General features: G+C 41.5%; 3 protein-coding genes across 8 annotated transcripts in view; 1 reads left to right on the top strand and 2 right to left on the bottom strand.

The window, feature by feature from the left end:
- Positions 1-12451, top strand: part of LOC110986482 (cystathionine beta-synthase-like) — a 27959-nt gene extending 15508 nt beyond the window's left edge. For 4 of the 5 annotated variants that reach the window (XM_087142145.1, XM_087142147.1, XM_087142148.1 and 1 more), the window contains 7 exons: positions 1428-1533; positions 3117-3200; positions 3328-3462; positions 4175-4283; positions 6061-6145; positions 7409-7444; positions 9332-12451. In XM_087142145.1, the coding sequence (XP_086998271.1) occupies positions 1428-1533; positions 3117-3200; positions 3328-3462; positions 4175-4283; positions 6061-6145; positions 7409-7444; positions 9332-9432 (656 nt within the window). In that variant the 3' untranslated portion in view covers positions 9433-12451. The remainder of the gene's footprint in view (positions 1-1427; positions 1534-3116; positions 3201-3327; positions 3463-4174; positions 4284-6060; positions 6146-7408; positions 7445-9331) is intronic. The other variant, XM_022248374.2, reaches the window with a different exon arrangement.
- The window catches only part of LOC110986503 (nephrin-like), a 56290-nt gene continuing 52055 nt past the window's right edge, over positions 11547-15781 (bottom strand). The window contains exon 19 of the transcript XR_015426668.1: positions 11547-12057. The gene's annotated coding sequence lies outside the window, so the exon portion shown is untranslated. The remainder of the gene's footprint in view (positions 12058-15781) is intronic.
- LOC110986480 (uncharacterized) overlaps positions 11547-15781 on the bottom strand; it is a 32477-nt gene continuing 28242 nt past the window's right edge. For both annotated transcript variants that reach the window (XM_022248373.2, XM_087142143.1), the window contains exons 28-32: positions 15005-15094; positions 14270-14398; positions 13948-13978; positions 13512-13570; positions 11547-13019 (exon numbers count right to left, since the gene is read on the bottom strand). In XM_022248373.2, coding sequence (XP_022104065.2) covers positions 12982-13019; positions 13512-13570; positions 13948-13978; positions 14270-14398; positions 15005-15094 — 347 coding nt within the window. In that variant the 3' untranslated portion in view covers positions 11547-12981. The remainder of the gene's footprint in view (positions 13020-13511; positions 13571-13947; positions 13979-14269; positions 14399-15004; positions 15095-15781) is intronic.

Raw genomic sequence — 15781 nt, forward strand, 5'->3', positions numbered from 1 at the left:
TTTAAATTTAATGGGCCATATGGTTTCAATCAAAAGAATTCAGTACCATGTCTGAAAATATGGGTACCGTAGGCAACAGAGCTCTGTTTATCTGTACAGATGCGCACATGTTTTACATTCACATGTATTATAACAGGATTCCCATGGTCGTGTAAAGTCCCGACACAGTCTTGAAAAAAAAGGGTGCCTTAAAAAGGGAAACACAGACGCCTTGTAAATTTGTTTTTTCTTGAATGTGACTAATTATTTTTGTACATGTACATGTTAACCATCATCTGTTTCATTATGACAATCCAAATTTCCGTCACAGATGACGTCACAGATGAGCATGAAGTGGTTTAATGGACCAAGTCAGAAATGGCTTTGCTCTGAATACCAGTAGCTGTTTGGGTGTTGAATGTATACTGTCCAGAGATGGATTTTTTGGTCGGAGTTATGTAATATTTGTTACATGTTAACCGTCATCTGTTTCATTATGACAATCCAAATTTCCGTCATCGATGACTGAGCATGAAGTGGTTTAATGGACCAAGTCAGAAATGGCTTTGCACTGAATACCAGTAGCTGTTTGGGTGTTGAATTTATACTTCCTAGAGATGGCTTTTTTCTTTGGTCAGAGTTATGTAATGTTTGCCAGAAAGGGCCTTCCCTGGGTTAAAGGGACAAATTCCTTTATTGGGAAATTTGAACCTGCATTCTAGGCACAAATATTTGTCCTCATAAACTTTTCAGTATTATTCAATGTGGTCTGCATACCCTGGTAACAAATATTAGGGTCTATGTCCCTATTCATGTTTTATGTATAGTAACTGTTGTTTTATAGTCATTCTAAATTGTGACCCACTCTGCAAAAATGAGTCATAAGTCGCCAGGGCCACTTTGTGAGTTTTCATTTGTATTGGAAAGAGCAAATTGAGTTTTTTGTTTTGATGTATCACTCAGTTTGGCATCCTGATGAAAATGGATACTCCATGGTGAAAAATGCTGTGGGTTCCTATTGGTTTTCACTGTGCAAAATTATTCTAAAGAACGTTTTACTCAAAAGTGGCTCTAGCGACTTAAGACTCGTTTTCACAGTGTGGGTCATAATTGGTCTCAACCAAATTATGCATGTATAGGGGAAGGATTACATGTACCTTTGTCAGTCATGTCAGTGCAGCAGAAATGCACGGGATGTGCCAGGCGTGCCAGGTGTACATACATGTACATGTATAGTGGTATTGTACATAAGGCATTGACTCATTGTAATTATAACAAATATTTGACATTTACCGTACATTATAAAATGATTTGAAGAAATGTACACATTACACCACTCTCATGCAAACTCTAGCCCACCTACATGTACAGTACATGTTTTTGCTGTTGGAGCAAGTTTCAGTTGTGACTTTCATGTAGTCATTTAATGGTTTGGACATCTTCTGCAGGTGGCAGTTGTGGAGCGGCGGTTTCAATTGCTCTGAGGGCAGCCCAGTCACTGACTGAGGGCCAGCGCTGCGTCGTCATCCTTCCAGATTCAGTCCGGAACTACATGTAAGTAGGCGTGCTGGCTCGATGCTCAAACAACCGCAGAGAAAATCACAGACAACGATATTTCCTGTAAGGGCAGCACTTCTCTGAAAATGCTGTTGGTACCTTAGATAAGAGATACTGCCATGCCTTGGACAAGTTTATTTGGGAGTACAGTATGTCAGCAAGTGATCAAGACAACGTTCTACCCTGCCAAATGTACATTTGTATGCCGCAATATCCCTGGCCCTTCCGCTGATGCCCCTAACCTTTTCCTCAACCCACCCAGCCCTAGTCTGCGGTGGAAGGCCAGTGATGTGTCATCATCCTACCAGACTCATAAAGGAAATACAGGTTCATGTAGTTACGCTTGGTGGCGCTCTACTCAAAACACCCCAATCTCAACTATGCCTCCTCCCCACTCTGTCGGTGTGACCAAAGGCTCATGGTGACCAGACTCAGTCCTGCATGTATGTAGGTGGACGTACCGAATCCTTGCTCAAAACAACACTTCCCCTGACCCCCTAGCACTCCTCCTCCCCTTCCTGTTCCCCCCTCCCCCCGCCATCCACCCCTGTGAGAGGCGGCAACAATATGTAGTCATCTTACTTGATTAACCCCCTCTCACCCCACTGCTGAATAACTGAGAACCTTGAGGGGACAGTTTAACACAGTTGCAGCCATATGCTGGACATCAACAAGGATAAATACGTACCACTGATAGTGGTGTATTTCGGAGCAAGAATACCGATACAGTGCATTACCTCAAGGGAGACCATGTGTTGCTTGATGAAAGACCTCCCATTCTTGTTCATGCGCACAATCTCTAGCACAAACCACACTTAAAGACTTGGGCCACGTTCCTCAGAGCTTGTCCAGAAGGAACACCGACAGCCAATGAAAACTCAGCTTGCAAGTATTCTGAAAATTGCTATTTCATGCACCGCCCATATTTGGATTACAGTGTCCCGTGATGTTACAATGCACCTGTAGGCATACATGTGCATGTACATGTACTTTGGATAACACTGGTACCATGGTTAATCACTGATAGACTACATGTATACTGCAAAAAGCACCTGTGCATTTTCGTTAACTGTCGTCATATAACAGCAAATATAATCAAGTGTTGTAGAAATATTTACAAATAAGTCATTTGGGAGACATTTTGTGGTAAATTTTTCAGCATTAGGGAGACATTGGCTTCTAGGGAGACATTTCAGTGTCTCCCTATTTTCAAACTACCAGAAAGAGGCCAAAATTTACCGTCCATAATTTGAGAGATGATAGTTTGGGGCCTAAAATGAAAACATACAAAGTTTGGTTCAGATCAGATCAGGGAATATTGAATTATGGGACAGTAAAGTTGGAAAAATTTTGTGCACGTTCTTATGGGAATGTCTCTCTAATGACCCATTAGCGGTAACTCTAAGCTCAGAACTTATCAGAAACAGTGCACATGTACATTATGCAACATTTTTTGCTGGCAAGCTGCTCCATTGATGAAAACTTTTTTCCTAAATTGTGAGGGCATGTTGTTAAAGTGCCAAGGGAAAAAGTGGTTTTTTGCATAATGCGCCTGAGTTTGTCAACATTTGTTCTTCCAGGACTAAATTCCTGTCTGATGACTGGATGGTGGAGAAGGGTTTTATGGACGTGGAGCATGAAGGACACAACCCCGAGAAGGAATGGTACAGTCCACAATGAATATTCATTCAGTGACTTACTTGCATTTTTTCAGATTTGCTGTGTGTTCAGTCAAACTGGTCAATTACTTTACTTCTTCTGGACCTCTTTTTTTTGTGGTTGTCTGCGAAGGTGGTGGAATTTGAAGGTGGCTGTGCTGAAGATAGATGCACCTCTCACCGTCCTGCCAACAGTTACTTGTCAGGAGGGCATCAATATTATGAAACGGGAGGGATTTGACCAGCTGCCAGTGGTAGGAGAGTCAGGGTAAGGCTGGAGAATTCCAAGCAATCAACTCGTGAAACCCTTTCGTTCCAGTGCAAGGGACTGTGAAACCTTTTGAAATCTTGTTCGGCTTTAGGCTTTGTTACTTTAGTCCACTTATGAGGCCCTGGTCCAGTGTATTTTCATTTGGTTAAGATGGTCAACCTCCAACTCTGATTGTGGTTGTGGAGAGGAGACCTGAGCTTGGAAATAGCTAGGATTTGGACATTAGCCCAAGTGAGGCCACGTACATGTAGGGTCGTCATCTAGCCACGTGTTTAAGGAACGTACCTAAAAAACGAGTCGGATTGAAATCAAAACTTGGCAGAGAGTTGACAAGCAGATGTTTATTTTTGTCCAAGAAGAAGTTTTTATGGCCAGAAAAAAAGAGTGCATTGTGAGCTGTCCCCATGCCCCAATTGGACTGCCGTATGGTTGTAGGATATGGTGGTAGGACATATTCATAACACCTGCTGCTGTGCATATGAGGAGCCAACCCTATAATGAAATCCCAGTACATGATTCAAAGCTTGAGTCTCACCTTGCGTGCACATGTGCATGAGTTGGCATGAATATACTGCAGTATGCCAGACGGTCGGGCACAAATTATTCAGGACAATTCTTGACCTAAATTTGACCTATTTCGTCCCACATCACGGAATAAAACCACCAATGAGCTAGTTAAAGCAATGTTTGTCTATGTGTTTCCACACAGGGAGGTTCTAGGGGTGGTCACCCTTGGCAGTCTGATGTCTCACATGATTGCTGGCCGTGTCAAGCCGACCACCCTGGTGGAAGGAATACTCTACAAGCAGTTCAAAAAGGTCAGAAGGGGAATTTATTTTTCCCAAACTGGATTGGGGGCATTTTGTTCTTGAGTTCCTCTAGTTAATCTTCGCCGCTTTTAGCAGAGGTACCCCTTCGTCTGTTGAAAGAGCCATGGTGGTGAACCTTCTATTGCTAACCACATCGTGCCCTCTCTTGGTCCAGCTAGGGGTCCATTCGAAGGAGTAACGTCCTTTATGCAATGTTGCTGTGGCCCTGTGCACTTGTTTCAATTTTTTTTGGGGGGGGGAGTCAACTGTTGCACATACTGTACATCATCAGTCAGGTACCAGAAAACTCTGGGGCTTTTTCCGTGCATCTAAAGTCCTCCACAGACATGAATAATCGAATTCCAAGAATAAAATGAACTCGGTGGTGAATTGTAGAAATGTATTTTTAAACAGGTGGTGGAGAAATTGATGTTTTTGAAAATTAACAAGATAACAAAGAATTAGCCCAGCACCTTCTATACAGAAATTAAACATTGATCCAAAGCACTTCATCGATCATTGCCATAAGTTAAGATGTTTGGCATGTCGAGAGATGCTGACATGACAGTTGTATGTTGCTGATGTCTGGAATTCTGAATCCTCAACATCTGGGCACAAACTGCATCGCAAAGATTTTCATCACTGGCAAAATGTTGCCTGTTTTTGATCCACACAGGAGCAATTGTACAACACTGGGTTGCAGACCTGCCAACCTTTACGCATTTTGCGTACCATGTACGCACTTTGACATCCAAGTACGCTGGTACGAGATCTAATGCAAAATGTACGCGATAAAGCGCAAAAATGCCAAATCTACATTTATAGAGACCGAATGACCAACAGAGGGTGCCCTTGTAAGCCAGCTTGCAAAAATAATGCTTGGTTCCTTGACTCCCATATGACACAGTTAAAAGCATTTTAACCCCCCAAAGAACCACACTCATTTCAGGGGCGTAGAGCCAAATCGGCTGTTTAGGGCTAGGTCTAGGCCTGCGCCCATTGAAAATACGCAGGGACGTGCTGACGTAGCCAAAGCTCTGGAAGTACATCTCAGTGTGACACCGGCCACACAGCTACTCAGGCCCAGTGCGCGTGTCGTTGTCGCCACTGCTGTGATTACACCATAGTTTTGCAGGCAACATAGAGGCCGATCAGTGTCAGATTCGGATCATATAGATGGGGAGTGCTTTCCCCATCGATATGATGATCCACCTGAAAAGAAAATGAGATTCCATGCTCCACAGAAGGTTCTTGCTAGTTATAAAAAGTTATGAGGCAAAGCTGTCAAATGGAACGGCTAAAAATAGCTGATGGTACAGTGTAGGTGAAACAAATTTCATCACAGAATGAGTACATAACAGCAGATTTGAAAGTATGCAGAATGTTTAAGCACCTCACTGTATACAGAAATAACTTAATCCTTGAAAATTTATTCAATAAATCCATGAAGTACAGTCGAACCTTATTACTAAGAGCACTGTTAATACAAGAGTCATGTTATAATTGTACATACAAGTTCATTACAGTGAAGTGGTCCATAGTTGTTGTTTTTTTCTGATTGAGTGTAAGCATTGTGCCAACAACAGTACAAGTAGTAAGGCTTCTTGGTTATGTCGCCATGCACTGGGTTTCTGGTCTATGCCGCTTCACCGATGTGGTACTCGAAAAAATTTGTCAAGGTTGGCAGGTCTGGGGTTGTCATAATATAACTGCGGAACGAGCATGTGTATAACGACTACTTGGCAGTCAAAGTATTCAACCAGGCTTTGACCTTTACCCCCTGCAGGTGACCCTTGACAGCACACTCGGCCAGTTGTCTCGCATTCTGGACCACGACCACTTTGTGTTGGTCACTCACAACCAGAAACTATGTGAGTATCACTAAGGCTCAGATTTGCAGATGTCTTAGTCGTAGCAGTGTTTAAAACGGGCAGTCAGTCACTCAGAATGACAGCTATCGTCTCCCAATATTTACGACTGTACATGTATGTTTAACAACAACAGCGACCAATAGTTGGACCTGCAGATTTAGTACGGGTATTTTGCATTGAAAATTTGGCCCCCCCCACCTGCCAGATTCAAGTCCTCTCTTCTAATGATCAGCAGCATATCACCATGGTGATGCTAAAGAGCATGTTATTTCTGATCACTATGAAATTCATGCAGTTTTGCCACTTTGGATTCGGGGGGGAGGGGTGGATGCAGTTTTGAATATGAGACATTGACCCTCCTGCTGCCAGCCCTGTCCAAACTGCAATCCGCCAAGAGTTGTAATGCACCATCGATCGGCGAAAGAAAGACAGGTGGTTACAAGTGGGTTCTTGCATGCGTTCTGCCTGTATGCAAAGACCATACATGTTGGAGTGCGCGTGGTCAGCGTGCTTCACGTCAAACGTGCATGTACATGCACGCCTCATGGTGCACCTATGCAGCGAGGACCAAAAATAGCACGCCCTCTTATGTTCCGCTCGGGGAGGGGGGGATAGCGTATGAAAAAGGATGATTTTTCTTCTAGATTCTGTCTCCCTCAAGTGTAGCAGGCAGTTTCTTGAAAAACTCCCATTTTCGCCTTCCGAGTCAAATGACTCAAAACTACAAAATGTTTGCTTGGAAATGTCTTTTATGACAGCTAGCAAGTCGAGAACGAGCACATGTACACTGCTTTTTATATTTTCTTGTGTGCCTGGACGAAGGTCGTAAGCGCTTATGATCTTTTGCCAGAAGCATAATAGCTGCCAACAAATTTTTTCCCGGCAAAAGGACGTATGTATGCAACTGTTTTATTTTAATGAATATAAAGATTTCTTTGCAAATAGTTCCAAAAAATCTCCCAAGTCGTTTGAAAAGATGTTCAAAAGTTGCTTTTTGCACAGCCTGTGTTGATTTTGTAGTAAATGTTATCCGTTTTTACTTAAATGAAGAGAGTGTGTTTGTTATGCCCTTTTACCGGGAACATTTTTTCTACAGTGATCATGCTTCTGGGCAAAAGGGCGTAAGTGCGCTTACAACCTTCTGTCGGGCACACAACGATTTGTTTTTTGTGATATTTCTATATTTGGTAAGGACATCATGAGGCTCCGTTTTGAAAGGTTTAAACTTGTTGATGATAATCGGGTACTTGTATCCATTTACAGCCAAAGTGCAGAATCCTCCTCTCAGGCCGTCGACAGGTGCGTCTCTTTCCTTGAGTTGCATCTCCAGGCCTCCTAGACCGAATTCATCAAAGCCAAAAAAAAACAAGCAGGGCACTATTCGCTTCGGTAGAACCTGTTAGATGGACATAAATTCACTCCATTGGAATAGCATCCTGCTATCCATCCCGAGTTGAAGTCCACCCTCACCGGCCCGGCGGAGATGGGCCGGAGGGAGGTTTTTCCAGGCGGGCTCATGCTCACGCACAGCGGTGGCAGGAAGATAGTACGTTCAAACGCAAATTGGCAGCGCGTGCTCGGTATGCCTCAAATCAAATGCACACGAACCTGTGAATTCCAAAGGGCTGTCATTATTATGCATAAACATGTCCTGACTTGTTTCCAGCGGGAGCAGATTCTGGCTTTCATTTTTAGGTCAGTTGCCTACCTGTACCATTTGTGAGAGGTTACAAATACGAACCCGCTTCATTGGTTTCCATGTGCTGGATTTCAGTTTTTTCACCATTTTGATATCAGGCAAATGTGTGATACCATCCAGAAGCATCTGGTGTGAGGTTTGTTTTGCAAGAGAAGAAGTCACAATTAGATAAGGATCATCATTTATGAATTACGCATACATGCACATGCTTATGTAATACAGCGTACATGTACATTCACCGCTGTGTGTTCATACCCACAACGTACAAGCTATTTTTAAACTCACTTTAGTTATAATTAAAGATGAGGTTCATGCAGCTTTTGTTGAGGACTGTTGGTTGTTCCCCAGATGAGAGTGTATAATACATGTACATGTACGTGTAACAGAATCACCCTAATGTGATAAGGGTATATGTACATTATCTTGCGCATGCACTAGTACGTCTGCACTAGTAAGCAGGAGGTCGTGGGTTCGAGTCCCACCTGAGTACACTTGTGGGTTTATTCACAAGCCTTCTGGGGCAAACACTGAGTATACAGTGTTGTAACGCTCGTCGGGCAGGGCAAAAATCCAAAATTGATTACATTTTCTTGCACACTTATTGGTGTATGTGTGCATACGGGCGTGCTTAGGTGTCAGGGTGCGCATGGACACTCTACATGTGTACATGCACAGTCTTTCACTATATTTCATTAAGGGTGGGGATGGAACCTTCCCCCGAAGATCTTGGGCTCAGTCAACTGTCCCATGCCTGATCTTTTTTGAATTTTGGCATGCATCTGTGAAATTTCAATTCAATCTGACCTAGGAATTTGTCATTGTGACCATTTACCGTTTATGGCTTAACACTTCAACTCATGTGCATCAGGCTCATCAATGGGAAAAGTTTGCAGTTTTAGATATTTCACGAGCAATTGCTCCATTTTAATTAAATAATTTGCAGCGTTGTAGTTGGGTACTTTCCGAGTACCAACTTTCTCTGCAAAATACTGAACTGGGTAAGAGGGAATAAAGCCAGACTGCTCAGGCATTTGATGGTAAATGTGCAGAGGTAAGATTACAAAATAAATGTTAGACTTCAGACACTCCGAGTTGTGTAAAATTTAAATTTCAAGGAGAAAAGTACTCGGCCGAGTACTTTCCGAGTACTTTTGTCCTAAAAAGTTAATTTTAATCAAACAGTGACGGTCTGAAGTCATTATGTTGCTTTGTAATCTTACCTTTATGCATGTACCATCAAATGCCGATTTACTTCAGCTTTGTTCCCTTCTAACTAGTTAAATATTTGGTAGAGAACTTGGTTCTCGAAAAGTACTCGACTACATCACTGATAATTTGCCAGTATGATCGTGGATACCCCCGTGCACGTTTCACGTCAAGGGTTTCTTAGTCTTTTCCCCGCAGATTTGCGATTTTTCAACAACTGATGAGACAAAGTTTTATCACATCTTGCTCATCACTGATGGTCATTGTCCTTCCTCTTACAGATTCCGGTGAGGAAGGGTTTACCTCCAAGGAGGTCATCGTAGGCATTTCAACTCGCATCGATCTGCTGAACTACATCACGAACACCCATCCCTCATCTTAATGATCTTAGAGTGTCGAGTTGTGCAAAAAAAATTGCTCAGAGACTGCAGTCATTACCCTGTTCAGGCAGGGTAATGCATCTTTTGATTTTCAAGAGTAAACTATGGGGAAGATTCTAGTGGCTGTACTTGGTACACTTTGGTTTGTGATTGTGAGAGTCTGCAGAATGGTTTTTCACCGTTGCTTGACTTCTTGGAATCAACAGGGTGCACACCTTGCTAGTGTTGAATATTGTCAAATTCATTGGCGCTCACACTCGTTTGGGTAGAGTTTCTTCTTTGTGATTTGACTGAGTGCACTTTGTTGCACGACTCTGTAAACATGAGCAGGGTCCACACTTTGCCAGCGTTGAAAATAAACTGTTCATTCATTGACGTTCACACCTATTATGGATTCTTTGTGATTTGACAGGGTGCACGTCATTGTCGCAAACGCAGTGCACACTTCTCAGTTGTTGCTCAACCTGTTTGTTCTTGGGGATTTCCGGTGTTACATCCTGTTAGTCTTGAATAATGAGTCATCTATTTCAAAACAAATGTTAGTGGGAAATTACGAAGTGCACAAACATTTATTAGGGAAACAGAACAAAAGTGAGAAAGGGTCCACCTAGAAATTATTGTCTGCGATGTAGGGGTTCATGGTGTTTTGTACACCTGAGGAGGGCAAACGGCACTCGAGGCAAAGCCGAGGGTGCCATTTGCCCTTGAGGGTGTACAAAACCCATGGACCCTGTCACAGCAGGCAACAATTGGTTTGTTGTACCCTGGGGCATAGATTGGAGCGGTCTTATTTGTTCTATATGCTTTTTTATTGCAAGATAAATTAAAACTCTCTGACAAATTGCAACACGTGAACAGCAAACTAGATATAAATTACAAGGAAAATTATTGATTTTGAAGTCCTTTGTTGACTTTTTTTGTTTGGTTTGGTTTTTTGGAGGGGTCTAATATTTGTAAAAAATGGTTTACCACTACAGTGACCTGGCATTCGTAAAGCACCGGGGTTTTGTAGGCTGGTTGAATTTCAAGATTGAAGACCAGACGAGAAGAGACAAACAGCACGAGTCTTTTAATTAACAGAAACAGCAGCAGAGACAGTGATCGTACTCGTGCTCCACGAGCACAACTGGGTGCAAGGTTACCCCGCGGGCCCGATGGACACCTAACCAAAGAAACACGGTGCAATAACAATAGACGCTCATTGTAAGTGCACTGTTTCTTTTTGTTACATGTTCGTATTGTTGTCTCCTTGTGATGGTCAAAGTGAAGAGAGTAGCATAATCCCACCAGGTCTTCGGGATTATTTTGCAAGGGGAAAAAAAGTCATTATTTGTGTGGCATGGGTTGTGCGCGTATTCAGTTCCTGCTATTGAAACAGAGAACACTGTGGTCGTCATGCATGAACTCTTTACACCTTGGCTTTTTAAACATCTGTGGCCAACTTTTTTTTTTTTAGTTGAATGTTTCCTGACGCCAGCTGAGACAAAACGTTTTAAATGGTCGTGTGCCTTTTGTGCACACAACCTTTACTATATATATATATGTGTGTGTACAGGAAGAGGTGACTGTCCCTCAGAAATTCTCCTCGGGAGACGTTTACATTTGGATGCCAGAGGAGTGTTTCCTTACTGTGTAATGTGCATGAAAATGTTTTGTGCTTGACTTTCTGAAAAACTTAATACATGATTTTGACAATGACGTCACAATTGTAAATATATGTAGGTCATTTTTCTAAGTCGGTAAAGGTCATCAAAACGGTTGATTTTAGTTGTCCTTGATAGTATAGTCGGTATCTTCAAAACAAGACGTTTGTTCGGAATTATGAAGCACAGATACACCCACTAACCTGGATAAGGTTGGTTTCTAGTCGGATTATGCTGTCGTTCCTGTTAGGTAGCCCCTGTGTGGCCACTGTGTGGTGTCGCGTTTGAATTAGTCTCTTAACAATCACTCATTTACCCTGATATCTCAGTTCATTTTGGTCTGGCATTGTCAAAAAATTTGTTTACTCCTAAATGACTCGTTTCTAAAATATCTCTTTACCCCAACATTTGTTCCAACCTTTCTACCGACGATTACCATTAAAACAAAAACAAGAAAGTACTCCGAACAGGGGTGGCACTGAATTTTTAATCGATCACACCTGTACGAAGTGTCTTTCGTATTTGCTCTAAAACTAAGCCCTCCGAAACATATATTTGTTATATGAAAAATTATACAGACTATCTCTTCAGTCTCCTGACGACGGACTGAGCACGCAGTCCGAAACGTTCAGTATACTCCTGGTTCTTTTCTGAACCACACATACTCATGAGGGAGATATATTCCTTCGCACGGTGCTACGACAAGCCTTTCCTCCTGTTGCTGTCCTTAACTATGAATAGCCTGAAATTCCAACTATACAGATAATGTTTACTTGGCCTCATATGTAAGGCTGAGAAGAATTGCATGTACCTTTAACGAGTGGCATTACGTCAGGGTATTAACCATAAGTACGTTTAATTACACGAGTTGCACAGCTAAATGGGTAGTAGCCATCAGCTTACCGTAGAATCAGTAAACATGGAAAGGGGTGAATAAACTTTTAAGTGGATCTGAAATATTTCGGCTTAAACAGAGGTAAAGACCTTTTAATTTTTGGCATGTGGGGGAAAACAGTCGGCTGCACAATAGCAGCAAACTGTATTTATTTATATTTTTCCTAGTCGTTACGCAGTCCAGTTTGGACTTAGCAGTCGAGTAGGGCTAGTACCACTGAACCTCGTAGAATATTTTTCTTATCCCGTAGGTTTATCGTTTCTATTAGTTACAGAGTTTTTTGTGTTCAACCTGGCAATTTTAAACTTTGCAAGTAATATGTTTATCTCTTATTTTAGTAATCATTTATGATGTAAAAAATCTAGGAATTATATTCAGATTTGGTATAGCTGCTCCGTGTACTCGCATACTATGTGCCTCTAAAATATATAGACATGTAATCATTCAATAAAAAGCTTGCGTGGCATGAACCTACGGATCAAATTTGCTTTGTTTCAGTAATCAAGCCGATAATATAATTGTGTTTATAGGCTTTTGCGGCTAGGTTGGCATATCTCTGTGGTTAAGACATTTGTTCTGCATCTGAATTTTGCGGCTGCATGTTCTCATCTGGGGCATTTCACATATTAAATAACTCAACATTGATTGGTTTGTGTCATGGCAGATTTGATTCTATCAAACTGCGTGGGCGTGAAATCAGACAGCAGCTTATTCAAATGGCTAGATGCATTGCAGAAATTGTATTGTACAATTGAGCCGTACTTAATAGTTACATCGTTTAAGTAAACAAAAATCTTCAAGGAGCACGCGTAGAAGTAAAGTGATTAGTTATGAAAATTAACAGAAAATAAGTGGCATAGAACAAAAAATGATGCCATCACTCGATTTGACCCTAAAAGAGCCAGGTTATTTTGGCCCATCTCACAGCCGCTGAGGTGGGGGCAGATTCCATCCCCCGGCTCGTTTAGGGTGAAACTTTGACTTAAGTTTATAAGCCGTTGTCGATCAGTTCCTCAAGCAAACGAGGTACCGGTAACGACCTCTTCCGGATCTGGAAAGAAAAGAAACAGGAGTCTTAACAGTGCGACATCATTAGAAACGTGTCACAGGTGTCTGTCTACTTGGGTGGTTTTGAACTTTGATTAAATTAAAGCCCCGCACCAGAAAGAGAGACGGTATTTTAAGCCCCCCCCCCCATCGGGGCTTATTTGAAGGTGACGCTACCCCTTTGCAGTTGGTGTTGTAAAGGATAAAAGAAATCCGGAACAAAACTCTAACAAGTAGCGTGTAACATTACATGTATATCATGTTTTGTTGGACATGTGGATCACAAGCGCAGATTTCGAAGATTCAAATGTCAACAGCTGGGATGTAATATATCATTTGTCATATCCACAGAACAGCTAGCTCCCAGGTACCGTGTGAATGTAAAATGCCAGAATTCCTGGGGCATATGTCAACATTTAACTGAATCTTTTCATATTGCTGCAAATATCTGGGTGGCTGATTACAAAATAATTTGAATGTTGTAAAAATATCTTACCCAAATCGTTCAACTCCACTGCTGTGACGCTGGTTTCATCCGATTTTCCTTTATTCGGTCTTAAAAAGGGGAAAAAGGGAAAAGACAAACACCTGCTTGTAAAGCTGCGTGTTTTGTTTTCTTGAACACCTCCCCCTCCAAAAAAAAAATAAGTACGCACACTTGTCCTGTCGCAAAATAACAATAAAAATATTTGGAATTGCAAACATCGAAACAAAGTGAGAAGTGAAAGGTTTGATGTGATTGATTGATTGATTCGATTGGATTCGATTGATCGAATGATTTTCTCGCTTGCTTGCTCTTCATGTTTGCTCCATTCCGAAAACCGATTGTCGGAGGAATTAGGTGTCGGCGTACCGGTTTTTAAGGATGTATCAGTGAAGGTCAAACCCCAAGCTGTACGTCATTACAATACATAGGTATGGCTTTTACTTACTTGTACTTTTTTAGCATTGGCTTTCGAACACCTGTGAAGAAAAAGTCAGAGCAGTTTTATATGTACTAGAGAAAGGTTCCTCAATTTGGTTTTAGGGGTGTGCATTGTAACCTCCGTATCTTCTTCACGAAAGGTCACCATTTCAAAAAGAACTTTAGCTTGGCGGAAAATAAAGTTCACAAGATCACAGTCATGAGTGAACTGAAGACCATGATATAAAACTCTTGATTTTGTGTAGGGTACCACGCAGGTTTTCAAACTGGGATGAAATAATTATCCACTAGTTGGTGATAAATGACTTAGGCCACAGGGATGTTCTCACTCAGGTCAGTGTTCGCCGTCCTGTATTTACGGTAGACAACAACGGCCAATACCATACTGACGATCAGCAAAAATACTACCAGCACCACAACAGCGGCAACAAGGCCCAAGTTGTCTTTCGACTGAACACCTGGAGCATAAGAAAAGAAAATTTAAAAAACACTCAGGAATAGTTTATTTTTGTTATTATCATGTAGGTCTATTTTGGATATTTCTGTGTTTGTTTTCAAAACCGAAATTTAGGAGGAATACTCCGTTTTCTGTTCCCTCAATGTTCTCGTCGAGAAATCTCTTGGTTGGGCCTAAGCTTAGATGGACTTAAGGCAAAAGAAAGATCTACGCATGAGAAAATAATGGCATTGATTTCCTTGGAAATCTGAAACAACTGAGCCTTCTAAGATAAGATTTAGTTTTGGGGTGTGCTATTTAAACAAAACCATCGTTCCACACATTTAAAATGCAAGAAAGACGAAGGGAAACAGTGCAATCGGAACAATGTTTGTCTAAGAAATCGTTCAATCTCCAACAAAGTACAACCAACCATAGGCTTCATGCATAGGCCAACTTTCACAACTTCAACCATCACTGAAACTCTGTCACAATATTGTGACGAATAAACGATATAACGTTTGAAAGGCGAAGTTGAAATCACAAATTCTCTAAAAAAAAAACTAAGAATATTTAATTAACATATCTGATGGCACTGAGCAATTTCCTACAGCCAATCCAGACATACCGTCAGCTTTGTAAGGTAGAGCTGGTTTAGCAGGAGTTTTAGTAGGTTTCTCGCCAATCGACTCGTACTGTGGGTGATCAGTCGGTTTTCCTGGTGGTAATAAGAGGAAAAAATATATATTGTTCTGCCTGGGATTTTTTTTGCCCAAGGCGGGTACCAGGTGAAACGCCTCACTGTAGAGCAAACGGATTACCTAACCGCATTCATCCTCTAATCTCTCCTGAGTTATGGGTAAACCTGTCTAACTTATCCAACAGTTGTAGGAAATGTCATTTGTAGTACAACTTGTTTACCTAGTGTTTTATGCGCTTTTTACCCAACAGTCAAGCGATTCACCGGTATAACCCGCATCGGGCAAAATATTCCCCAACGTATGAGGAGTAAAGGAAAGTTTCAACCACGACACTTTCAACTAGACATTTGCCGCACGGTACCCACGCCTACTCTGGCATTTGTCAATTAGCCCCATTTTAAAGCAATGTTTATTCTGTGTACTTCTTGTCTGGAAAATCGTCTTCTAGTCTAAATTTCTTAGATAAAGTTCGGAAGTAGCATTTTGATAAACACTATACGTTTTAATTGGTAATTATATTGACATTTCGGAAGTTGAGAGTTTTGGCATCGTTGACAAAATAATATTTCCTGTTTCTCCAAATACGACCAATTACCAAATGAACTCTTTGGAGCTCCTTGGAATGTCTGATTTTAAGTGATAAAAGAATTCCTTTCAATAAAATCTGCAATTAGGAATTTGTAACCTGAAAAGTGGAAACCAAA

Source organism: Acanthaster planci, linkage group LG10, assembly GCF_054643075.1.
Source record: "Acanthaster planci isolate LZ-2023a linkage group LG10, COTS_SCS, whole genome shotgun sequence".
Classification (NCBI taxonomy): domain Eukaryota; kingdom Metazoa; phylum Echinodermata; class Asteroidea; order Valvatida; family Acanthasteridae; genus Acanthaster; species Acanthaster planci.